We start from the raw sequence: 25,559 nt of genomic DNA, 5'->3' as shown, positions 1-25,559 counted from the left end.
CAGGGCTAGGAAAAGAAACCAACATCCTGTCTTCTCGGAGCACTGCCTGCCTGGTGGCTGCTGAGAGTACGCGCAGCTCTTGAGCCAGACCACCGGACCGTGGCTGGATGGGTGGCATGTCCCCAGCTTGGATGTGTGGTCTCTGCCTGGGACAGAGTGGCACGGTGCCCCCTGGGCGCGCCACCTCTGCCTGAGCTTGGTGACCACGCTGGCTGCATGGAGGTGATTTTGAGAAAGGTGCCTCACTACCTACAGAATAAATCTGAATCCTTTAAGAAAACAGTTTCAATGCAAAATAATAAATGAATGCTAAATACCTCTCTCTCTCTCTCTCTCCCCTTCTAGCTTCCATTTCGAGCCTGAAAGCAGAATTAGAAAGAATAAAAGTAGAAAAAGGACAGGTGAGTCGGAAGTTCGAGTTTGCCTTCTCCGCAGCCGGGGATTCTCTGTCGTCCCTGCTGTGCTGGCCGCAGGTGGTGGAGTCGGGCCGGCTTCCTGCCTTGGAGGAACTTGGGTCAGGTGGGTGGGTGATGGCGGGAGACTGGGGAGTCTGTGGAGTGGCGGCCCGTGGCAGCTGCAGGAGGTACAGGGATGACTGTGCCGGGCTGTGGCCCGGAGTTCCCGCCGTGGCCTGCACAGTGGGGCCTGCCCTTCCTGCTGTCTTGGAGTCCTGTGGCCGGCGTGCACACCCGCAGTGGGCAGCCCCGCTCACCTCCCACCCCGCCCTCGAACAAGGCTCCCTGACCAAGGCCTCGGTCCTTCCAGCCCTTCCTGCCGCAGGCCCCTCCCTCAGGGCCTCATTGCCATCCTCATTGCCCCACGTCCCTGGTCTCCGCAGCGTGTGAACAGGTCTGGCCCTCACTCCTTGTGCTGCCCCCTTGCCTCCCGCCCAGGCTGCTGCTGTCTCTATAGTTGGCGAGAGCGCATGCCTGGGCCGTCCCTGGGCTCAGCGCTCCTGGCAGCCTCTCGCCTGGCCTTGCTCCACCTGGCCTCACCCCGGTCTGCGGCTATGTGTCCCCGTCCCCATCCCCAGGCAGCACCGTTCTGCTTCCTGGCTGTGCACACGCTCTTCTGCTGTTGTGCCCAGCCGTCTGTCTGTCATGTTGATGCCGTCTCCAGGGGCCTGACGGAAGCCCGTCAGCCCCAAGCCATGGCCTTTTCTCTGGGCCTTCGCCATTTTGCATAAACCGCGGTCGGCCCTGTGCCTTCTAACAAGAGGGAAACTGCCTCCCCTGGGACGTGCCATGCTCTGAAGCTGCCCATCCATTGGCTGCCTGTGGCTGTGCGGCTCGGGCACTCGTGTCCACCGCCTGGCCCCAGGCCCCCTGGCCGCTCTGCCCCGACTGAGCTTCTGGGGTTGTGACTTCCTTTCTTACCTGGCTTCGCTGTGGCAGCCTAGCTTGTTTCTCAGTCTCCACGTTAATGTCCCCTGCCAGTGGCCACCACGTTGGAACCAAGGTGATCTTAAGACGTTAGACTTGACCGTGCCCCAGCCTGGCTGAAAGCCCTCCCTTGGCTCTTACCCGCAGAAGCCAGCCTGGGTCCTTAGGCCTGGGGGAGGCCCTGCCCCACGCTGCCCGGCTCCGCCTGGCCTCACGGGCCGGATGCAGCACTGTTCGGAACACGTGTTCGTGCGTGCCATCCAGCCTCGTCTCTGGAGTTCCCCCTTCCCGCGTGAAAGCTTTCCGGGACGCCTTCCTAAGCTCACTGCGAAGCGATGCCACCTGCTCCATGCCAGGCACTGAAGCACTTGTCTCCAGGTTTTCCATCTGCAGGCCCAGACTGTGGTCGGTGCCCGCTGAGTGGCGTCTGAACGCACAGGGCTGGCCGAGCCAGAGAGGGCTCCGCGAGTTTCAGCTTCCTCCCTTCCCCTCGCACAGCTGGAGTCCACGCTGCAGGAGAAGACCGAGCAGCTGGAGCGGCTCCAGGAGACGAGGGCGCATCTGGAAGAACAGCTGAAGAAAGAGACTGCCGCCAAGGTGGGCCTCACGGTCTCCTAAGAGAAGTTGGGTCGCCTCTCGCCTGTTTAAAAACCACACTGCTGGGCCCGGCGCCGTGGCTCACTAGGCTAATCCTCTGCCTGCAGCACCAGCATCCCAGGTGGACACCGGGTTCTGTCCCGGTTGCTCCTCTTCCAGTCCAGCTCTCTGCTGTGGCCCGGGAAGGCAGTGGAGGATGGCCCAAGTGCTTGGGCCCTGCACTCGCATGGGAGACCAGGAGGAAGCACCTGGCTCCTGGCTTCGGATCGGCACAGCGCCGGCCATAGCAGCCATTTTGGGGGGTGAACCAATGGGAGGGAAGACCTTTCTGTCTGTCTGTCTGTCTCTCACTGTCTATAACTCTACCTATCAAATAAAAAAATTAAAAAATAAAATAAAAACCACACTGCTGCCTTGGCACGTGCCCCCTAGTGTTGGCTTGTGTGAGGAAGGTTCTGTGGGTGAACTCTCTGCCAGCCCCGCAGGCTCCCCCGGCCGGGCCCAGTGCCATCGTCCTCATGTCTCCCTGATGTGGCAGGTCACCTCATCGTCCTCGCGTCTCCCTGATGCAGCAGGTTGTGCGTGACAGAGACTGCGTCACACCAGCGTGGCCGCCTGCCTTTTCCTTCGGTAGAAAATGCGCAGCTCACTGGGAGGGAAGTGGGCCGGCATGTGGCCTCCGGAGCCACGAGTCCTGCCGGTGTGTTTCTGTAGGGAAGGTGGGAGTTGGCCGGACCCCACTCCCTGAAGGTCTTCTAGCAGAGACTCGACCACGGTGGCCGCCGCAGGAGTCCCCAGCGTGTGTGTCAGTGTCGCTGGGATGCCCGCTGGGGTTTTCCCAATGAGTCGAGGAGTCGCTGTCACCACTGCTGGGGTGGGGGTGGGGGTGTGCCGCACGCTCACCGCTCCTTGTCCTGGCTTAGATGCCCAGTTCCCTGCAGGACACGGAGAGGAAGCCGGGGCAGCTCGCGCCGTCGCCCACCAGGCTAGAAAGCGAGCAGCAGGGCTGAGGGCGTGGCAGCCGTCACCCGGCCTCTGCAGGCCCCTCGGCGACCTAAGCCGTTCAGGCCTTTGGTTCTAATCTGCTTTCAAACTTGTATTTTTAGGCCTCTGTTGAACAACTAATGTTTGAAGAGAAGAACAAAGCCCAGAGGTTGCAGACAGAATTAGATGTCAGCGAGCAGGTGCAGAGGGACTTCGTGAAGCTTTCTCAGACGCTGCAGGTGAGGCCCCCGGGAAGGTTCTGCACACACGACCGTGCCAGCCTCGGCCTGCGCCCCCACATCTGCCCGATCTGGCCGCTCAGACCAGGTGCTGTGGACGTGCAGCTGGCCAGCACTGCTCCTAGCACGGAGTGTGCATGCTGCTGGGCCCGGTGGTGGGAGCACCCTGGAGCCCGCGTCCTGGAGAGGGGTGCCTGGCTTCGAGCCCCAGCCCCTTCCAGATTCCGGCTTCCTGGCGGCTGACAGCCTCCTCTGTGGGAGACCCGGATTGAGTTCTGGGCTCCAGGCTTTGGCCTGCTCCAGCCTTGGCTGTTTTGAGCCTCTGGGGAGTGAATCATTGACAGAGCTCTCTTTCAAATAAATGAAAAAAATAAAAAAGTGGCATCTAACCCGTGAGGCTCTTCCCCATTTGCCCTGTGGTTTATATGGTTTTGACCCAGCTGTCTGGTTCCTGGCTCAGCGCACACTCACTCTGGTAAGCATGGTCTCCTGTCCCCACCCAACTCCTTGCTTCCCAGGGCCCAGCTTGGGTTTGTCCTCTCCGTGGAAGCCTCCGGGTACCTGAGCCAGGCTACCTCGGCACTCTCCGACCTGGCTGTGTCTCAGGCCGTGGCCGTGAGCCCTCGTGTGTGTCCCCCATCCTGTCACACAGCTGCTTTGGGAAGTGTGCTCTGATCTGAATTCTTGCTCGCCTACCCCTTTGTGGAGCGACCCCCTTCCCCGCGGAGTCGGTCCGCTCCACCTCTGCACTCAGCACCGTTTTCTCTCCAGGTACAGCTGGAGCGGATCCGGCAAGCCGACTCTCTGGAGAGGATCCGGGCCATTCTGAATGACACCAAACTGACAGACATTAACCAGCTCCCCGAGACATGACGCCCTGGAGGCAGGATTCTAGCCTGCACTTTGGATTTCTAACTCATCTTTAGAGCAACATTAATTATTATTTAACTCTTAACTGAAGAAGCAGAAGTCACAACAAAAGGAACACTGGAGAAATGCTTGTTTCTAACAGGAGAGGCCGCGCAGCACGGAGCAGCAGCCAGCCAGGCGACGCCCCAGAAAGACCTGTCGCTCGGAACACTACGGAGACTCCAGACTGGGTCCCGGCAGTGGGGTCAGGTTTGGTGACGGAGAGCGCTGTTCCCTTGCCTGCTTTCTCCAACATAGGTTTTCTGGAACATATTTCCCTACCCCAGAGCAACATCCCAATCAGTAGTGTTTGGATTACATTTTCTGTTCATAGATACTGGGAGAAAGAATTTTCTTGTTGTCTAGGGCTCCCCAGTACCAGTATTCAGCTAGCACAGAGGTGTAGTATGCTGTATGAATATTTTATATTAAAATATGAAGTTTGAGAGCAGGCCGTTGGCTACTGACTCTACTTCCCTCGCTCAGTGCATTTTTATTTCTTTTTACTATTTTATCTTACATTGGAGGACCTAAATGCTACTGAAACTTGCCTGGAAACCACAAGACTGTGGCAACCAAAACTAATTGAAGAACTGAATTATGAGGATGTGAAAGCTTGGCTGAGGCTATGCGTGCATCGCAAGTCAAGTTTCAAGGAGAAGCACAAGCAGCTGGAAGCACTTTTTCTGATCCCGGATGACCTTCACGGGCCCACAGGTACCAGGGTAAAGCTGAGCTGGCACCATCTACTCTTTCAAAGTGTTTTAGCTTAGGTATTGGATCAGTGAAAAAATAGTATTAATAAAACAAGCTATGCCTGACATCATGCAATGTTCAGTTACAAATCTGCTTATTTTAAACTGAACCAATGGGTTTGAGTCTGTCTCAAGTACCAAAAAAGGGCGGTAACTAGGTTTGACAGACACTTTATATTTCCATTTTATGATTTAGAGCAGGAGCCTAAGTGACATGTTCCCAGGAAGCCGGGGCCAAGCCAGTTAGGAAACTGCTCAGCTGAGAAGTCTGCTTTGTCCTTTTCAAGAGCCAGACTCCTTCCCTCCGTGGAGGAAGCCTCAGTGAGCCAGGCTGTGTTGCAGCAAGCACAAAGGATCGGTGGGCACTGCTGGCTGCTGCGGTTCTGTGGCCGGAGTGGCCCGTGGGAGGCTGCCGTTTAACTCGTGCATGCGACGGCCCGCAAGTAAAGCTGTTTCCAGGTGAATTTTGTGATTGGGTTGCCTGACAGTGCAGGTTCCCAGGAGCCCTGTGGAAATTAGTCAATTAAATGCACTCTTGGATTTGCTTAAAGTCACCATCAGTTTATAGGTGAAAGTCAAGTCTGTTACAAAAACCTTTACTTCTCCCACGGGACAGACAGTAGGGACTCCCATCGCCTCCTCCCCGGGTACGGCTGTAGTCTTGTGTTCATGATTATGGATGAAAATAAACACCGATTTTGGAAAGTGTTTCTGAAGGCTCGCCATGCACGAAACGTTCTTTACCTGGTTTAAAGGCCCTCTGTATTCTAGTGTTACCGGCTTTAATGGAAACAGATCCAGAAGTTACAGAGAATTTTAATTACCAAATGCGTTGACTTAACAGACCAGCCCCTCGGATAGCCCCAAGCTCACCTGCCTGGAGGACTGGGGCGAGCCCTGTGCGTTGTCAGGAGGGGTGGTCTTGTGCTGACTGGGTGCCCCAGACAGGCAGTGAAGCCGTCGCCATTGGGAACCGTGTGGGACTCCACTCTATTGAGAAGAATCTCCCAAGACTCTAGGTTGTGCCTAACAGTGTCTCTGGTTTGGAAGAAGCAAACTGACAACGCTACTCTCTAGGTGGGAAAGTTCTTTAAACTGGGTTTCCTGCATAAATAGGATCCGATCTCGCAGGTGGGGTTCAGCCCTTGGGACAGAATATCAGTTGAGTTCTGCAGGTGTTCCGCGCTTATGTTCGGTCTGTAATCGTGTCCTCACGCAGAACTAGCCTGATTTACCTCGAACCTGTAACGTCCCTTACTGCGTGGCTGTTAACTGGTGTCACTGAGGCACCCCTAGGCAGGCCCGGCTTTGCCTCTCGGAGCTCACGCTGGTGAGCAAAAAGAGGACTTAAAGCCGAGAACAAAACCACATACACTGCAGAGCACGCCGTTCCTCCCCGAGGGGAACTTGCACCCACTCAGTAGCGACTGCTGCACGCAGAGCAGCTGGTCCCAGCTCTGAGAGGAAGTGCGCCGGCACGGGCCTCTGCGGCTGCGCTCCTGGGCTCTGTTCCGAGCAAACTGCGGGTGTAACCGTTTGTGAATTGTCCTGAAGGCGTGTCCTTAACCAGAAAGTGTTCACATTAAAAAAGCTGCTGCCCACTGTACTGTGTGGCCTCTTCTTTGTCCTGGGTTCTTTGCCTCTTCAGAGCCGCAGTTCTGGTGCTGCTACTTAAAAACACAGCTCGTGTTCTTGCTCAAACAGGCCAAGAACTCGGTAGTGTTTGTGGAGAGCTCGCAGTGTGCAGCCCAAAGTCTGTCTCAGGACTTTAGCAATGACAGACATTCCACTTTTTAAAATAAAAGCTTTTATTCAATAATTAAAAAACAAAATATTAAAAAATGAACCATCACACCAAAATCCATCTAAAACGCCCGTTTATAAATTAGTGCTGTCTGTGCTACAGCGTGGGTTTCGGCCTTCAGCTGGGACTCTGGTCCTTGCAGCGTCAGAAGTTCACGTGGTTCCGGATGTCGTTGATCTGTTTGACCATTTCTCTTATGTGTTCGCCCCTGTGAAAGTCACCATGACTGTCACGACTGAGCAGCAGGAGCCCGTTAGCAGGGGTTCCTGACCGTCTCAGCTGTCACGGTGAAAACTCAGGAACTGCTCGAGTGTTCGGAGCACAGCGGGGGCGCGGCTGCTTCAGGCAGAGCGTCAGCTGCTGGGGCCGCTGCGCCACGCTCCCTGGGAAACCCTCGACCACATGCCTCCTATCAGGGGGAAGCGGCCTCCCCACCCCTGCACGGCGTGTCCCAGTCCCCGTTTCCTAGCTCCTGGCCCAGCAATCACTTGACCTGCTCACGGGGCCGGGGCCAGGGCCGACTCTGGCCTCCGGCAGGATGGGTACTTACTCCTCCTTCAGGATGGACTGGATGCACCTGCGCTGGTAGGCGCTGAGCGTGATGCTGGGTTTTTGAGCGCTCAGCACCCGCTCCATCTTGCGCTGCTGGTAGTCTTTCTTCATGGTGACCTGCGAAGCAGACAGGAGCAGGACGTGGCTGTGGTCTGCCATGTATTTTCAGTCTCTTATTTTAGGCCGTCCTTTATAAAATAGAAAAAGTTACTTTCGTATAGAGTTAATGCAGACCGCCCGCAGTTGCTACCTGTTTGATGGCACTGGCCAGATGTCGAAGCTGCTCAGGAATCCGCTGCAGCTCCTTCTTCATGTCTCTCTCGCTGTCGGAGAGAACTGGGAGCTGAGAGTGGAAACTGTGAAGCACTTTCTTCATCCTAGAGCAAAGGTAAGCAGACACCTCAGCTTTAGCGCTCCACTGCCGACGAGAAATACAGTCACAAACAGAGCGGGCCAGGCCCGGCTTTGGTGGGCACCTGACTGCATGAAGGGATTCTGTGAAACCCGCGCCATCTTCTACACTTGACAGATGGGCACCGTCAACTGGCTGGGGGTCTGCAGAGACCCAGTACACAAGGCGACGTGGTCCATGGCTGGGAGAGCTGGGGCTTGGGACACACAGCCAGGCTTTGCACTGCACAGGGAGGGCGACACCCTCGGCTTCCCTGGTTCCAAGGCGCTCGGGCACAGCAGTGCCACACCAGGGACTCCAGCCTGCCGGTGGCCTGTGGTGGGGCCTCCCAGCTGCCGCCGTCATGCAAGCACTGCCCAGATAAATGCCCCTTCATCTCCCTACCTACAGATCCTACCGACTCCACCCCGCGCAGGTCTGTGAGCACCTACTAAGCGGGCCCTTTTCTTAACACTGCTGGTGCCCGAGCACGGACCTGTTCATGATGTCTTCTTGTTTCTCCTTGGCTTCCTCATACTTGTCAGCTAAGCGCTCGGCCATTTCACGCAGACTTTTCCTAATGGCATAAAAAACAAGAGACTTGGGGCCTCCCTGGCTGGTGGGGCTCAGCGTCCAGGGGCGCCCACACAGCTCCACTCTCAGGATTGGTTCCTTCTCCCCCGTCTTGCCACTCACCTCTCCTCCCGGCAGTAACTGAGGTCTTCCAGTTGTTTCTTTTTCTGGTCACATAATAATTTGACCCTTTAAGAACAAAAAAAGTTGAATCAAAAGCTAGGCCCATGCTGTGACCCGGCCTCAGGTTTGGGAACACAGCCCGGCACACCTCCGCTGAATCTCCTCCTTTGCCAGGTCCTGCTTCAGGATGTACTGTTCCCGGAACACCTGCGTGGCTCTGCTGATGAGCTGCAGACACTCCTCCGGAGGAGGGGCCGTATCCTTTTCAGACGACCTAGACACAAAGTTCCCGCGTGACTTTCCTTAACCAAGCAGCAGGACGGAACACGGTCCCAGGTCCCAGCTCCTTCCCTTCTAACACTCTGTTTCTCATTCTCAGGAGCCAGGCTCCATTCACCAGCTCCTCAGAGCTGCCCGCGTCTCTTCCAGCGCCACCCCAGTGGACGTCGGGCACGCTGACGCTCACGGAGGCAGCACGCCCTCTTAGACCGCGCACCCGCGCTCCGTACTTGAGAAACGCCGGATTGGCGGCACTGCGCTGCAGGATGCTCCTGATGTGTTTTTCAAAGGAATCCGGAGTTTCGGCCAGAATCCGGAGGGGAGACGCGGCCACTTCAGCGTCCTCTCGGGTACACAGCAGGGGAGGAGACGCCGGATGGACAGTACTTCTGCAAAAGGAACAGAAGAGCAGCGCGCCCCAGAGTTCACACAGGCATCACAGGAGCGCATACGCCGTGCTGACTCAGCACTTTGGCCAAGCGTCGCTTCCCTAACGAGCACAAGAATGCACGTCTTCTGACTGCGGAGGTCAGCTCAGGGAGCCACACGCTACGCCACCAGTGCTGCCGCCGGCACTCTGCCCACCTGCCGCTCTGTCTGCAAAGATTAAAGCAGCACAAAAACAGACATCGATTTAGGAGGCTCTGCAACAGACCGCAGAGCCCCTGGGGAGCCAGGGCACAGGCGTGAGTGATGCTCACTTCTAGGTACGGCTTTGATGAAAACCAGCAGTAAGTCAGGTAGCTATTACACAGATGTGGTTTTATACACCTTGAGTTCTAGAAATTACATCCACTCAAGTGAAAATGTTTGCAGAGGCAATTTCAGAAAGAATTTGAAAGACTGCAAACTGTGGCAGTAGGTTAAGTGACTTTTTTGAAGGCAACAATCCAAATGTGTAAAGAAAATACCATTTTGTAGACAACCTGTATTTCAGGGATTAGCAAAAACACGATTTGAGGGTAACCTGATGACGTCAGAACATTTCCCCCTTGGAGACTCATGTTCTCTATTTGGAAGTCGCCTATCACAACTAGACTTTATTAAAGGGGATGAGGCTTTCTCAAAATAGCTGAAGCAGTGGGAAATAGGCAGTTTTCTCCCAGTGACCTCAAGTTTTTTTTTTTTTTTTTTAGCCATGCTAGAGTTTTTAATCTTTTGGTATAACACATCAATTATTTATTTTCCCTTCTAAATATCATAATTTATCAATCTTAAAAGAGGATAGAGCTGGCGCCGTGGCTTAACAGGCTAATCCTCAGCCTTGCGGCGCTGGCACACCAGGTTCTAGTCCCGGTTGCCCCTCTTCCAGGCCAGCTCTCTGCTATGGCCCGGGAAGGCAGTGGAGGATGGCCCAAGTGCTTGGGCCCTGCACCCACATGGGAGACCAGGAGGAGCGCCTGGCTCCTGGCTTTGGATCAGCACGATGCGCCTGCCGCAGTGGCCATTGGAGGGTGAACCAACGGCAAAAAGGAAGACCTTTCTCTCTGTCTCTCTCTATATATCCACTCTGCCTGTCAAAAAAAAAAAAAAAAAGAGGACAGAGATCCTCTGAGGACAGTGAGGACCAGTACTTTGCACCCAGTATCTAGAAGCACAGGCTGAACCGGCACCAGGAGACGGGCAGGCAGGGTCTGCTGCTTGAAGCCCATGCCATCTGCTGTCCACTCCTCTTTCTGCATTTCTAAAACTCAGAAGCTTCATACTGGAACCAAGACCGAGCTCGCCTTCAGACCATCTCCAGTTAGGGAGGCTGGCAGACGGCGACAGAGCATGAGTGTGACGGGGCTGCTGTGGGGTTCCAGGAGGCAGTGCAGGTGGAGAACTAGCTCTCGGCTGGCACACCACCAGGCTGAGACTACCGCCAGCCATTAACGGGATAATGCAGTTAATACTAAAATAATAAACAAGAGCCATTTTCTCAGCCAGAGGAAGATGCCAGAAACAACCTAGAATGAAAACGTCAACAAATGGCGCACACAGAAATGTCCGCCTCTGCACCCTGCAGTCAGAGGCCGGGCATACACGGTGTACGCCAGGCTAACCCAGTTACTGCAGCCACTCCCCAGCTGTGTGGAAGTGAGTAACGGGACATACAGCAGAGGCCGGATGAGGCACTCGTAAGCACTGGTGATGCAGATCATCGTGGGCCCCAGAATGTCAGGGACGATCCAGAATCCTCGAATTGGAGCCGGCTGCCTGGAAAAGCAATCACAGATCAGTTACAAAGCAGTGAATACAACAGAACCAAGAGCCAGGACGGGAGGGAAGTCTGTGGGCTTTCTGGGCTCGGTACCGGCCACTCTCAGTGCCGGCAACCCAGAGAGATGTACTGCTGCCCAGGAGCGTGAACCAGCTGTCACCCGACAGGCTGGAGCCACTTACTAAGTCAGGTGAGCCACAGCCTCACCAGTCACACCCTGCACTGAAGTTCCAACGGGTCTTCCTCCCCCACTCAGTAAGTCCCAGCTGTGTGTCTGGCCCAGGGCCGAACAGAATCAGAGCTCAGAAACCCGAGTGAAAAACTTGAATCCGCCTCACATTCAGCGTTCAAGGGAGCCCAGCTCCGTGTCCCAGACGTCGTTACCGTGCACCGCGGCACCGCCTCAGGCAGAACTGACCCCTCTCTTGTCAGGTGCCTGTGCCACCCCCACGCCCGCGTTCCCGCCCTGGCTGTTGATGCCACCTCTTTTTACATCATCTGCAGACCTGCACTTTCGATGTATAGTTTCAAAAGGTACTGCGTTCTCTCTTGTCTCTCCCATTCACAACAATCCCTATTACAGCTCCACAGGGAGCACCATATGTCCCCATGTCCAGCTCTCATAACCTATTTTTGAAAGATTTATTTCAACAAGAGTAAAGGAGAGAGAGCGAGCGAGCGAGCAAGCTTCCATCCATTGGTTTACTCCCCAGATGGCTACAGTGGTCAGCAATGGGCCAGGCTGAAGTCGAGAGCCAGGAGCTTTATCCAGGTCTCCCACGTGGGTGGCAGGGGCCCAAGGATTTGGGCTATCTTCCACTGCTTTTCCTAGGCCATTAGCAGGAAGCTGGACCAGAATTGGAGCAGCCAGGACACGGACTGGTGCCCATATAGGATGCCGGGGCTTCAGGCAGCAGCTTTACCTGTTATGCCGCAATGCAACCCCGACATCCTTCCATTTAAAAAAATAAGTTTATTCTCACCTACTTGAAAGGCAGAACAACAGAGAGACAAAAGTGGAGCCCCAGAGGAGCCTACAGCAGCTCCCATGGAACAGCCTGGAGGCCACCTACTGAGTCCCAAGCATCTCCTGGGCTGTGGTGTCACCGCTGCCTCTGGGCAACACCTGCCCTGGCCCCTCCTTGTCTCCTTCCGTCCAGGTTCCCCCTCAGACTCCGGTAGCGGCTTCCTCAAGCTTCCCGCCTGGCCTGGCTGCCTCTGCCTCTACTCCCTGCTCGTGAGAAAGTGCTGGTCATGGCGCCCTTCTCTGTTCTTTCTACTTAGTCTAGACCCTTTCCTGGGAAACCTGCCTTAGAATCATGGCTCCAGGGGCTGGCGCTGTGGCGCAGCAGGTTAGCGCCCTGGCCTGAAGTGCTGGCATCCCATATGGGCGCTGCTTCAAGTCCCAGCTGCTCCTCTTCCGATCCAGCTCTCTGCTATGGCCCCTGCACCTGTGTGGGAGACCTGGAAGAGGCTCCTGGCTTTGGATCAGCACAGCTCTGGCTGTTGCGGCCATCTGGGGAGTGAACCAGCGGATGGAAGACCTCTCTCTCTGTAACTCTGTCTTGCAAATAAATAAAAAATCTTAAAAAAAAAAAAAATCATGGCTCCAATGCTGACAATTCCCAAACTGTCCTGACCCAGAACACTCCAAACTCTAGGTCTAGATACCCACTGCCTCCCGGGTTCTTACACTCGGATGTCCCATGGGAACAAAAACTCCAAATGCCCCCAGTAACTCATCTTCTGCTCTTTTTCCTATGTCTCCATCTACCCAGTTATTCCAAACCTGGGACTGCTTCCAGACACCTCCTTCTGTGCTGGACACTGTAAAGACAGTCTACAGACATGAGGCAAAAATGCACCCCAAGAAACAAGGCCAGCATTGTAGCATGGGGGAAGCCTCCACCTGTGATGCCAGCTCACGGCCTGGCTGCTGCACTTCCCATCCAGCTCCCTGCTCATGCCCCTAGGAAAGCTGCAGAAGAGGGCCCAAGTGCTTGGGCCCCTGCACCCACATGGGAGACCCAGAAGCTCCTGGCTTCAGCCCCAGCAGCCATTTGGGGAGTGAATCAGTGGATGGAAGATTTTCTTTGCTTTTCAAATAAATAAAAAATAAATCTTAAAAAAACCAGAAACACACGCAGTCTCTGCCCTCATGCAACATCTCTATCCAGCAGTGACAGACACTAAACAAACTGCAAACCCAAATCTGAAGAGGTGCTACAAGAGAGCAGACAGAACCACGGGAGTCCTTCCCACAGAAGTGACGTGAAGACCAGAAAGAAGAGTAACACTGATACAGGGCGGACAGCGGGCTGGGGCGGGTCCCGGAGAAAGGAAAACGGGAGGGCCCCGAAGTAGAAGCTGCTGTCCATCCTTCTGATGAACCAGAGACTCTAGGGATGCGGTGCCCCATCTGCAAACTTCTGAGCAGTGAAGCCGGAGTGTAACGTACTGAGCTACTGCAGGGCCAGCTGCTGGCTGTGTAGACACGGAGGAGACGGGCCTTACCTGCATGGCAATGGCTTCGTACAGAGAATGTGTTCTACAAAACACTTCTGTTCTGCAGCAAGCTCCTGTAGGCTATCCTTATCTTCTTCGTCTACAGAGAAACACATTACATACATTAACAGATGTTCACACAGCTCTCTGAGTTAAAATGCTAATAACATCAGTTCCATGCTATTAAGTGCTTCTCAAGGACTGTGCCTTTCTGATAGAAATACTCTTGATCCAGGAGGTCTAGATTTCTGCCCCAAGGAGAGCAAGACTTTCTTAGGTTTCTAAATGCAGAAATGTGTTGCTAAGAACAGTCCCCCAAACCACTACCTTTCTATAGTCTCTTCCTTACCCACAATGATTTAATTTTTAACAGCTTTTTGAAACATGATATACATTAATAACCTATTTTAAAGCATATGATTCACTAGGTTTTTAATATAGTAAAAGAACTCTACAATTATAATCACAGTTTAGAATATTTTCATTTTGCAAAAACACTCCCATACTCACTCGTGGTCCCTCTAATTCCCACGGTGGGAACTCCGCAGGCCTAGGAGACATTAAACTATGTTTCTGGGTTTGCCTACTGTGATTTGGATGTCATATCTAAGAAATCATTGCCTAGTCCAAGGTCACGAAGATTTATGACTGTGTTTTAAGTCTTAAATATATTTTGAGTTCATTTTTGCATATGGGATGAAACTGAGATCAAATGTAATTTTTTTAAAGATTTATTTATTTGAAAGCTAGAGTTAGAGAAAGGGGGAGAGAGAGATCTTCCATTCACTGGTTTACTTCACAAACAGCTGCAACGGCCAGCGCAGGTCTAGACTGGAGCTAGGAGCTTCTTCCAGGTCTCCCACGTGGGTGCAGGGGCCCAAGCACTTGGGCCACCTTCCACTGCTTTCCCAGGTACATGTCAGGGAGCTGGATCAGAAGTTGAGCAGCCAAGACTCGAACCGGCACCCAAATGGGATACCGCGTCACAAGCCATACCTTAACCTGCTATGCCACAGCACTGGCCCTGCAATGTAATTCTTCTGAATGCAGGTGTCCAGTTGTCCTAACTCCATTTGTTTTAAAGATTATTACTGCCACCAAATTGATGTGCACTCCCCAAAAGGCTGAACAGCCATGTATGGGCCACACAGAAGCCAGGAGCCTGGAACTCCATCCGGGTCTTCCACATGGGTGCAGGGGCCCCGGGCACTTGGGCCATCGGCAGCTTTCCCGAGTATATTAGCAGGAAGCTGGATCAGAAATGGAGCTAGGACTGGAAGCAGTGCTCATATCGAGCACAGGTGTCCCAAGCTCAGCTTAACCCGCTGGCCCCTTCTCTTCCATTTCTCCCCTTGGGACTGGAGTGTCTGTGACTGGTATCCTACACCAGTCCCTCCATTGTGTTCTGGGAGCAGATAACCTGTTATCTAGTTTTAGGGTCCACAGATAGAGAACAATTTTGCCTCAGACTGGATTATACTCAGGGTCTCACTTCCATGTGATTTACGTGAGATTTTTAATTTCATGTTGATGCTCTGAAGGTTTGAGACAGCCGAGACTGTCGGCATGAGGTGAGCATATTTTGCTTTTGGAGCCATTAGGACTCTGGTGGTCAAAGGGTAGACTGAAGCAGGCAGAATAATAGAATCTCTAAAGATGTCCATGTCCCAATCCCCAGAACCTATCTAAATGTTGAGCTGTGTGAAATAGGGGAATTAATGTTGCAGATGGAATTAAATTTGCTCATCTGACTTTAATACAGGAATATTATCCTGGATTATCTGGTAGATGCAATGTTACAAGTTTCTTTAAAAAGTCGAAAGGGTGGGACCAAAGCTGTGGTATAGCAAAGAAAGCTGCCTCCTGATTCCCTAAGGGCACTAGTTTGAGTCCCAGCTGCTCCACTTCTGCTCCAGCTCCCTGCTAATGCACCTGGGAGAGTAGTGGAAGATGGCCCAAGTCCCTGGGCCCCTGCATCCACATGGGAAACCCTAAAGAAGCTCTTAGCTTGGCCTGGCCTGGCCCCAGTTGTGGCCATTTGGGGAGTGAACCGGAAAATGGAAGATCTCTCCATCTCTTTCCCTTACTCTTTCTCTTTTAAAAAAAGAGAAGCCATCACTATGGCATAGCGGGTAAAGCCACCACCTGCAGTGCTGGCATCCCATATGGATGCCGATTTAAGTCTTGGCTGCTCCACTTCTGATCCAGCTCTCTACTATGGCCTGGGAAAGCAGAAGACAGCCCAAGTCGGTGTGCCCTTATACCCATGTGAGGGACCTGGAAGAAGCTCCTGGCTCCTGATCAGCTCAGCTCTGGCTATTGCTGCCATTTGGGTGGTGAACCAATGGATAGAAGATCACTCTCTGCCTCTCAAATAAACGAATAAATCTTTAAAAAAAAAAAAAAACAAAAAACTAAAGTTGCATTTGTGGGATAAGTCCCATGCTAGGATTTTCTTGAGAATGTTTACTCCTAAGAGATATCTGCCTATAGTTTTCATTTCTTGGAAGTCTTTGTCCAGTTTATCAGAATAATACCTCACAAGATGAGCTGGGAAAGTGTTCCTTTCATTGTTGGGACAGTTTTCTGATTTCTATTTCTATTTCTATTTTTTGACAGGCAGAGTCAGACAGTGAGAGAGAGAGAGACAGAGAGAAAGGTCTTCCTTCCGTTGGTTCACCCCCAAAATGGCCACTACTGCCAGTGCGCTGCGCTGATCCGAAGCCAGGAGCCAGGTGCTTCTCTTGGTCTCCCATACGGGTGCAGGGCCCAAGGACCTGGGCCACAGCAGAGAGCTGGACAGGAAGAGGAGCAACCGGGACAGAATCCGGCGCCCCGACCGGGACTAGAACCCGGGGTGCTGGCGCCACAGGTGGAGGATTAGCCTAGTGAGCCAAAGCGCAGGCCAGTTTTCTGATTTCTAATCAGTCTACTTGTCAAAGGGCTACTCGGTTTTCAGCGTTCCTTGAGTCCGCTTAGGCAGTTTGTTTCTTTCATGCATTTTATCTTGGTTATCTACTGGCACAGCTGTTCACAGCACCCCTCTCACGGTCCTTTTTCACAGGTCTGGTAGTCACAGCCTCTTTTTCAGTCCTGATTGTGGTAATGTACAGTCTTTTTCTTTCTTTCTTAGTCACTCTACCTAAAGGTTTGTCAAAACTTTGTTGATTTCTCAAAGAACCAATTTCTGGTTTCACTGACTTTCTTATTTTTCTTATTGCAAACTACTTTTTGATGGAAACTCTAAAAACCTTTGTAATGTACAGAAAGTTAGTAAACTCACCTGATCCAAGAAATCTGTGAAGTTTATGAATCCAAGTTAGCCCAACACTGTGTACACCAGCTTCATGAGTACAGTGATACCGTGATGGACATTTGGGATCTGCAAATGGAAAACCATTCGTGACAAAGGTATCCATCAGAAAACTAAAAGAATTTACCCAGGTAGCACTGACACAGATTTGTCAGTGGAAGGTCTATCAGACTTTCATATTGTGGTAGGGAGTTCAAAATTTTCAACTTTGAATTCAATTTTCAAATATATTTTAACTGAAAGTATAACAAACACAATGTCCAAGTATTAACAGAATAGTGTCCACTAAAACATTTGCTGGGCCAGTCATGGTGGTACCCAGTGCCAGATAAACTCAAAGGCCTCTAGCGCCAGGCCAGTGCTAGCAGATGGAGCCTCTAGGTCTGCCCTGGCATCAGGCAGAGACCAGCACCCTGCTGAGATGAGCTTGTTTTGGCCTGTGTCGCCACCAGCATCGCACAGACCTAGCCGACATGCCAACACTGCACAGGATCCCGACACTGTGTACCTCTACTCAGGTACAGCCCAGGTAGCTAAGGGACTGTTCTAGTACCTCAGCCAACCTGGGGGAGACAGCAAGTACTGAGTCACAAGTCACAAGAAAGCAGGGGAGGAAAGCCAGCTCAGGGCTTTGCCTTGAGGCCCAGTGACAGTCCCACTTTGATGAGACCCAGCACAAGACAGAGCCAGGAGGGCTCAACTCCCAGGTCAGTACTCACAGAGACCCGCCTCGGTGTCAGGTAGAGACCTGTGTCCTGACAGGACGGATGAGTGTCTCAGCCTGCATCACCCCCACTCCCACACAGGTGTGGCAGGCACCCACAAAACTGTGCAGGGTACTGTGGCGCCAACATTCAGGTACAGCTCAGCTTGTGCCTGGGCAACCAAGGGACTCTGCCTACACTACCACTCCCCTAAATGTGGTCAGATATCAAGAAGCAAGCCAACAGCCACTAGGAATGTGGCACCAAAGTGAGCACTAGTAAGACAACCATCACTGGTTAAGTAGCAATGGTCCCTGACCTCAGGCCTGTCCCAAAGTGAAGACCACTGCCCCAGTGAACTGGATCTGTATCCTGGACAGCATCACCTATGGCTGGCGCCAGTGGCCTTGGGCCACACGTCCTCTCAAGTTTCAGCGGCAGGCAACCTAGCGATAAGCACGTCTTGAGGCAGCTGTTTGGTGCAGTGGATGAGATTCTGCTTGTGATGCCTGAAGCCCATACAAAGACTGCCTGGGCCCAGATCCTGGCTCTGCTCACGACTCCAGCTTCTTCGTAATGCACAAACTGGGAGGCAGCAGGTGATGGCTCAAGGAGCAGGGTTCCTGCCAACCACGTGGGAGACTGGGATTGAATTGTAGCTCCTGGCTTCAGCCTGACCCAACGCAGGCTGTCACAGGCATTTGGGGAGTGAACCAGTGGATGAGAGATCTGTTTGTCTCTGTGTCCATGTCTCTCTCTGCCTTTCAAATAAGTAAAATTTTAAAAATAAGAAAAATGTGCCTGGGCCCTCCATGTGCTATACTGGACTTAGTGGGCTGCAGCTCAGTGTGTGTTCTACCATCGTGGCACGAGCAGCCACTGGAATGCTCACTCCATTCCTCGCTCAAACCCAGACAGCATAACACTTGGGACAGAAAAAGTAGGTGGGTGCCAAGACAGGGCATAGAAACCTAGGGCTGGCACTATAGGGACCCCTGCATCCCTGCCATTTGGGCAGGTGTTACTGCAACACTGACCATGTTCATGTCGATGGGTTACAAAGTAACCAGCACTCCCTGACTCGAGCCACAGTGGACCAAGGGCTACTGCTCCAGGCCTTGGCCCCTGATGCCAAAACCCACAAAACACCGTGGAGACTGAAAGGGGCACCTCTTGCCCCTACTGCCACTGTTATCAATTACTGTGGAAAAAGATACAGGGAGGCTAGACTATAGCACCCGCCTAGAACTAAAGTCAAAATAAACTACAAAACTGACAGCCAAAGACAAGTCTTAAGACTTTTACGGGGCTGGCGCTGTCGTGTAGCAGGTAAAGCCACCGCCTGCAGTGCTGGCATCCCATATGGGCACTGGTTCAAGTCCCGGCTGCTCCACTTCTGATCCAACTCTCTGCTATGGCCTGGGAAAGCAGTAGAAGATGGCCCAAGTCCTTGGGCCCCTGAACCTGCATGGGAGACCCAGAAGAAGCTCCTGACTCCTGGCTTTGGATCAGCGCAGCTCCAGCCTTTGTGGCCATTTGGGGAGAGAACCAGCTGATGGAAGACCTCTCTCTCTCTTGCTCTTCCTCTCCTCTGTGTTAACTCTTTCAAATAAATAAATCTTTAAAAAAAAAAAAACAAACCTTTTACCATGAAAAGCTACTAGTTACAAGTAATAGAAAGGGGTATTTAGCACAGCAGTTAAGTTGCTGCTTGTCCTTATCCAGAGTACTTGGGTTGAGTCCCCACTCTGCTTCCAATTCAGCTTCCTGCTAATGCACACCCTGACACAGACGATGGCTCAAGTACTTGGGTCCCTGCTCCCTAAGTGGGAGAAATGGATGGAGTTCCAGGTTCCTGACTTCAATTTGACCCAGGCCTAGCTGCTGAGGGAATTTGGGGAGTAAACCCCCAGATGGAAGATCTCTGTCTGCCTTTCATATACAATGAAAAGGAGTAAATTTAAAAACAAACAAACAGAAACCTGGAAATCACAAATCAGAGCAGGTGTTTGGCCCAGCACTTAAGCTGCCACCTGGGACACCTGCACCCATATCAGAGTGTCTGATTCAAGTCCTGGCTGCTCTGCTTCCAGTCCAGCTTCCTGCTAATGCTGTCCTGGCAGGCAACAGATAATGGTTCAAGGGCTTTGGTTCCTGCCCCCCACACAGGAGATCCACAAGGAGTTCCCGGCTCTTGGCTCTGGCCTGGCTCAGTCCTGGAAGTTGCAGCCATTTGGGGAGTGAGTCAGCAGTTGGAAGATCTTTCTCTTACTGTGTCATTTTTCTTTCTCTCAGTCTGCCTTTCAAGTAAGTAAATAAATCTTAAAAATATATATATTAGTTGGTGAAGCTGGCGTTGTGGGATAGCAGGTTAAGCCACTGCCTGAGATGTCAGTGCCCCTCGTGGGCACCAGTTTAAGTCCCGGCTGCTCCATTTCTGACCAAGCATCCTGTTAATACACCTGGGAAGGCAACAGATGATGGTCCAAGTATTTGTGAACCTGTTGTCATGTTGGAGACCAGATGAAGTTCCTGCTCCTGGCCACTGTGGGAATAAACCAGTGAATGGAAGATCTCTCTCTCATAGCCTTTCAAATAAACTAATAAATCTTAAAAAACAAAAAACCAGAAATCCAGACATCCATATGCAGAAACTTAACATCTTCCCAACTGCAACCTCTCAGAGTACACAGACTTCAACTCAACATCTATCACAGATCTAAGTGTAAGATTGGATAATGTGAGCTACTAGAAGAAGATATAAGGGAAACACTTTAATATATCAGTATAGGTGATGACTTTTTGGATAAGATCCCCAAAGCACAAACTACAGCAAACTAAACAAAAGGAGTTATGTCAAATTCAGAAGCTTCTACACCACAAAGTAACCAACAGAACTAACACACAACAGAAAGAATGAGGAAATAGTCACAAACCATTTACCTGACAAAGGATTAATAGCCAGAATATATGAAGAATTTTTAAAAACAACAAAAAACTCGAACAATCCACTTTAGAAATGAGCAAAGAATCTAAATAGACACTTCACAAAAGTAACAATGGGCCAACACATATATGGAAACATGTTCAGTATCACTAGCCACCAGGGAAATGCAGATCAAAACCACAATGAAATATCATCTCCAGTTAAAATGGCTTTTTATCAAAAGGCAAAAAAATAACAGCTGGTAAGTATGCAGAGAAATGGGAATCCTAATACACTGTTGGCGAAAATTAGTACAAATTAGTACAGCTATTATGGAGAATAGCATGGGGACTACCCAGCAAACTAAAAACAGACCTACCACACGACCCAGTAAGCCCACTGTGGGTATGTAGCCAAAGATGCGGAAGCAGCATCTGAAAGGGATACCTACACGTGCACTTGGAATACAGCACTACTTACAACAGCCAAGGCACGGAATCAACCTAAATGGTCGTCGATGGATGAACAGATAAAGAAAATGTGGCATTTACACCCAATGGAATATTATTCAGTTGTAAAAATGAATGAAATTCTAATATTTGTAGCAAAATGGATGTGGAAGTTATTATGTTAAATGCAATAAACCAGACACAAATACTACATCTCACAGCTGGAAGATAAAAAAGTGAACTCAGAGAATGGTGATTAGCAGACGGGAAGGCGGGGAGGTGGGGGAAGAGCAGCAGGTGGATAAGGGCTACCTAGACACAGCATTAACAAGTCAGCACTGTGACTACACTTCACAACAGCTTACCCTGTGCTGTACAAAAAACGACAAGAGAGGAGCTGGTTCGCTCCAAAAATAAAGACAGGAAATGCTAATCGCCTGACTTGATCTGTTAACACTGTCTGCAAGTGTGGAAACGTTGTATGGTACCCCATAAAAATGTACAAGTATGGGGACAGGTGTTTGGTGCAGCATCTAAGTTGCTGCTTGGGACGCCTGCACCCTTGTCACAAGCGCCTGGTTTAAGTCCTGACTGCTTCAATCCAGCTTCCTGCGAATGCCATCTAGGAGGCAGCAAAGATGGCTCGATGACTTGGGTCCCTGCCACTCATGCGGGAGACATGGATTGAGTCCTGGGATTCTGGCTTTAGCCTGGCTCAGCCCTGGCTCTTGCAGGGATCTGGGGAGTGAAACAGCAGATAGAAGATCTCTGTTTTTCAAATGCAATAAAAATAATTTAAACAACAAAAGCAAAAACAAAAAACCTTCAGGGACCAGTGCTGTAGCACAGTGCTTTAAACTGCTACCTGCAGTGCCAGCATCCCATGAGTCCCTGCACCCACGTGGGAGACCTGGAAGAAGCTCCTGGCTCCTGGCTTCAGATCAGCGCAGCTCAGGCCGTTGCAGCCACTTGGGGAGTGAACCAGCGGACAGAAGACCCCACTCTCTCTCTCTGCCTCTCTGTAACTCTGCCTTTCAAAAAAATAAATAAATCTTTTTTAAAAAGTTTAAAAATTGATTCATGGGAATCATCTCTCTGAACAATAAATATTGAAAACTTTGTTTTCATTTTCCCAAATCTTAAGACCATTCCATTAAGTCCACCCTTGTAGACTTTTCAAAATTCTTTTGTGGTGCTAGAGTCAGCAGAAAATACTTAGTACTGGGCTACAACAGAATCTGTTCTGAAAAAGGGCCAACACTTAGTTAGTGACGTTGGAAAACTGCTTGATGCCACCCCCAAACACATGATTGAGCAGCCATCTCACTTCTGTCACCAAGCAATCTGGGTGTGCTTCAGCTAATATGCCTTAAGCACAGATGTGAACAAGTTAAAAATTTCTTCATTTTCACATATAAAAATGTTCTCTCATTACAAAATGGCTACACTTAATATTTCTTAAAGTTCTATGTATGTTTATAATGCAACCAATTAACTTAGTTTACATCACTTTACCTCACTAGCTATTTCCTCATCTTATGTGGGAATATTCGTAGACCTTATAGACTGTATCCCTAAAAACACTTTAGAAATGTCCAAAGAGTTCTCTTTGGTGCTTTAATACGTAAGGAAGACTGCCTCCTTAAATGCTTTGGTTATACCTTAGTACAGAGCTGACAGCACCATGACCAAATCTAGGCAAACTTGCTAATGACAGCTGTAAGCAGAGTGGGTCCAGCAAGATTGAAATCCTCTCAGTTTTGGGCACAGGAAAAGTATGGACAAGTATGAATAATAGGCCTTTGTCCCTCATTCTTCACAGGGAGAAAGATAAGCTCTTAGACAATCTAACAAAGGAGGGAGGGCACATATGGATTACAGAATCTTTGTTTTAGAAGTGTCCTTAACAGATCATCTCATCTCAACTCTTGATTTCAGATGGAAAACTGCAAACAGAAAAGCTGAGTAAATACCCAAATTAAAGTTACCTTTAAGAGAGCTGGAGCTGGGACCGGTGCCATGGTGGAGTGGGCTAAGCCTCTGCCTGCGGCACCCGTGTCCCATATGGGCACCAGTTCACGTCCTGCCTGCTCCTCTCCCAATCCAGCTCTGTTTATAGCCTGGGAAAGCCGTAGAAGTTGGCCCAGGTACTTGGGCTTCTGCACCCAACTGGGAGACTCAGAAGAAGCGCATGGCTCCTGACTTTAGATTAGCTCAGCTCCAGCTACTGTGGCCATTTAGAGAGTGAACCAGCGGATGGAAGACCTTTCTCTCTGTCTCTCCCTCTGTCTGTCTAGAACTCTCTTAAATAAATAAATAATTTTTTTTTAAAGCTGGAACTAAAATAGAGGGATACTCATACTCTTAGTCACAAACTCCTCACTCTGTGAACAAACATTTAACTGTCTCAGCAGTTTGTCCAAGATCGCTTAGATGAACAGAGGTAGGTTTTCAAAAGATCTGGTACCAACCCAGACAAGTTAAAAACAAAAAAAGATTAATAAGATAACATTCAAATTGGGTCTGGGCATAATATGTGTCACTTAACAATGAGAATACAGGGGCCGGCGCTGTGGCACAGTGGGTTAAACATCCTGGCCTGAAGCGCCGGCATCACATATGGGCACCGGTTCTAGTCCTGGCTGCTCCACTTCCCATCCAGCTCTCTGCTGTGGCCTGGGAAAGCAGTGGAGGATGGCCCAAGTCCTTAGGCCTCTGCACCCGTGTGGGGGACCCAGAAGAGGCTCCTGGCTTCGGATTGGTGCAGCTCCAGCCGTTGCGGCCATCTGGGGAGTGAACCAGCGGATGGAAGACCTCTCTGTCTCTACCTCTCTCTGTAACTCTTTCAAATAAATAAAATAAAATAAAATAAAATAAAATAAAATAAAATAAAAAAATGAGAATACACTGTAAGACCCGTGTTGCCAGGCAGTTTCATCATGCAAACATCAGTGTGTGCTTATACAAATTAAGGTGGCCACAATGGTCAGTTATCATCTCAGCGACAATCAAATAATTGGTCTCTTTTTGACCAAAATGTCATGCAATGCATGACTGTATTACAATTTTGATTTTCAAAGTTATCTAAAGTTCATTTAAAGGTTGCATAAAATATGTATTTGAACCATGAAATTTATTACTGACAGGACCAGGAAAAATTCATTATTATTAAATCTGGGTTAATCTACACTGAATTCTACTACCTTAAAGTTTGGGGGTGCTGGTGCAGTGGCACAGTGGGTTAAGCTGCTATCTGCAGCACTGGCGCCCCATACAGGTGCCAGTTCAAGTTCTGGCTGCTACGCTTATGATCCAGCTTCCTGACAGTCTGCCTGGGAAAGCAGCAAAGGATGGTCCAAGTTCATGGGCCCTTGCCACCCACATGGGAGACTTGTAGGAAACTCCTGGCTCCGGCTTGGCCCAGTCTCAACCATCACAGCCATTTGGGGAGTGAACCAGCAGATGAGCGATCTCTCCCCACTCCCCTATAATTCTAACTTATAAATAAATCTTAAAAAAAAAAACAACCTTGGAGAATCTACTCAGTCTGATTTATACAGAAAGTATACTGCAGTAGTGCAGGCCAAAGGAACCCAGTCAACTTTTGAAGGCTAGATCCACAGTGTAAATTACATGGGAACTCCATGACAGCCTTAGTTTAAATATAATGGGCCAGAAGAATCAAAGTTAGTAAATACCTTACCTCTGTGAAGTTTGATTGGACAAGAAAAGTCAGAACCAAAGGGATCATCCTCTCCAGATGCCAGTTTCAGGGCAAGCTCCAACTCAACACATTCAAACACGTACAGGGAAGGAATGAGGTCGGCCCTGGAATCCCAGGACTTTTCTGACTGTAAAAAGAAGTGTTGTGATTTTGATCTTTCATGTTCATCTGAAAACGTACAATTAAAAACTTAGCAAAAAAAAAAAAAAAATAGCAAAAGGCTCAAATAGTGCTTTAAATCCTTATTTTCATCCCCTATTCTAACAGCGTATTGTTATTCTTAAAAGAGAAACAAGGGGCCGGTGCTGTGGCATAGCAGGTAAAGCCGCCACCTACAGTGTTGGCATCCCATATGGGCACCAGTTCAAGTCCTGGCTGTTTTACATCCAATCCAGCTCTCTGCCATGGCCTGGGAAAGCAGAAGATGGCCCAAGTCCTTGGGCCCCTGCATCCGCGTGGGAAACCCAGAAGAAACTCCTGGCTCCTGGCTTTGGATCTGCATAGCTGAGACCAATTGGGGAGTGAACCAGCGGATAGAAGATCTCTCTCTCTCTGCCACTCCTCTCTCTGTGTAACTCTTTCATATAAATAAATCTTTACTTCCGCCTTGCGGTGCCGGCACACCAGGTTCTAGTCCCGGTTGGGGCGCCGGATTCTATCCCGGTTGCCCCTCTTCCAGGCCAGCTCTCTGCTACGGCCCGGGAAGGCAGTGGAGGATGGCCCAAGTCCTTGGGCCCTGCACCCACATGGGAGGCCAGGAGAAGCACCTGGCTTCTGGCTTCGGATCAGCGCAGTGCGCCAGCCGCAGCGGCCATTGGAGGGTGAACCAACGGCAAAAAGGAAGACCTTTCTCTCTCTCTCTCTCACTATCCACTCTGCCTGTCCAAAAAAAAAAAAATTCTTTACATCTGTCACCAAACAATGCTATAGAAAGGCAAAAAAAAATATATGTAGGTTGGCGGATTACATAAACTGTATTTAGGTCTCCAAGTGTGTTTCAATTACTTTTTTTTTTTTGTTTTTGACAGGCAGAGTGGACAGTGTGAGAGAGAGAGAGAGAGAGAAAGGTCTTCCTTTGCCGTTGGTTCACCCTCCAATGGCCGCCGCGGCTGGTGAGCTGCGGCTGGCGCACTGCGCTGATCCGATG

At 50.6% G+C, this 25,559-nt stretch overlaps 2 protein-coding genes across 2 annotated transcripts in view; one reads left to right on the top strand and one right to left on the bottom strand.

The window, feature by feature from the left end:
• The window catches only part of RABEP1 (rabaptin, RAB GTPase binding effector protein 1), a 106,714-nt gene extending 100,242 nt beyond the window's left edge, over window positions 1–6,472 (top strand). The window contains exons 15-18 of the mRNA XM_062175191.1: window positions 346–401; window positions 1,881–1,979; window positions 3,086–3,202; window positions 3,974–6,472. Of these exons, the coding sequence (XP_062031175.1) occupies window positions 346–401; window positions 1,881–1,979; window positions 3,086–3,202; window positions 3,974–4,075 (374 nt within the window). The 3' untranslated portion in view covers window positions 4,076–6,472. The remainder of the gene's footprint in view (window positions 1–345; window positions 402–1,880; window positions 1,980–3,085; window positions 3,203–3,973) is intronic.
• Window positions 6,473–6,669: 197 nt separating this feature from the next.
• Window positions 6,670–25,559, bottom strand: part of NUP88 (nucleoporin 88) — a 34,647-nt gene continuing 15,757 nt past the window's right edge. Inside the window, exons 8-18 of the mRNA XM_062175192.1 lie at window positions 24,392–24,539; window positions 16,580–16,678; window positions 13,306–13,396; window positions 10,686–10,787; window positions 8,819–8,977; window positions 8,458–8,583; window positions 8,310–8,375; window positions 8,110–8,190; window positions 7,473–7,599; window positions 7,221–7,339; window positions 6,670–6,878 (exon numbers count right to left, since the gene is read on the bottom strand). Coding sequence (XP_062031176.1) covers window positions 6,815–6,878; window positions 7,221–7,339; window positions 7,473–7,599; window positions 8,110–8,190; window positions 8,310–8,375; window positions 8,458–8,583; window positions 8,819–8,977; window positions 10,686–10,787; window positions 13,306–13,396; window positions 16,580–16,678; window positions 24,392–24,539 — 1,182 coding nt within the window. The 3' untranslated portion in view covers window positions 6,670–6,814. The remainder of the gene's footprint in view (window positions 6,879–7,220; window positions 7,340–7,472; window positions 7,600–8,109; window positions 8,191–8,309; window positions 8,376–8,457; window positions 8,584–8,818; window positions 8,978–10,685; window positions 10,788–13,305; window positions 13,397–16,579; window positions 16,679–24,391; window positions 24,540–25,559) is intronic.

The sequence above is a fragment of the Lepus europaeus genome, chromosome 18, assembly GCF_033115175.1.
Source record: "Lepus europaeus isolate LE1 chromosome 18, mLepTim1.pri, whole genome shotgun sequence".
Taxonomy (NCBI): Eukaryota; Metazoa; Chordata; class Mammalia; order Lagomorpha; family Leporidae; genus Lepus; species Lepus europaeus.
The sequence above is the reverse complement of the archived record's forward strand: the minus strand, read 5'-3'. Positions and strand labels throughout refer to the sequence as shown.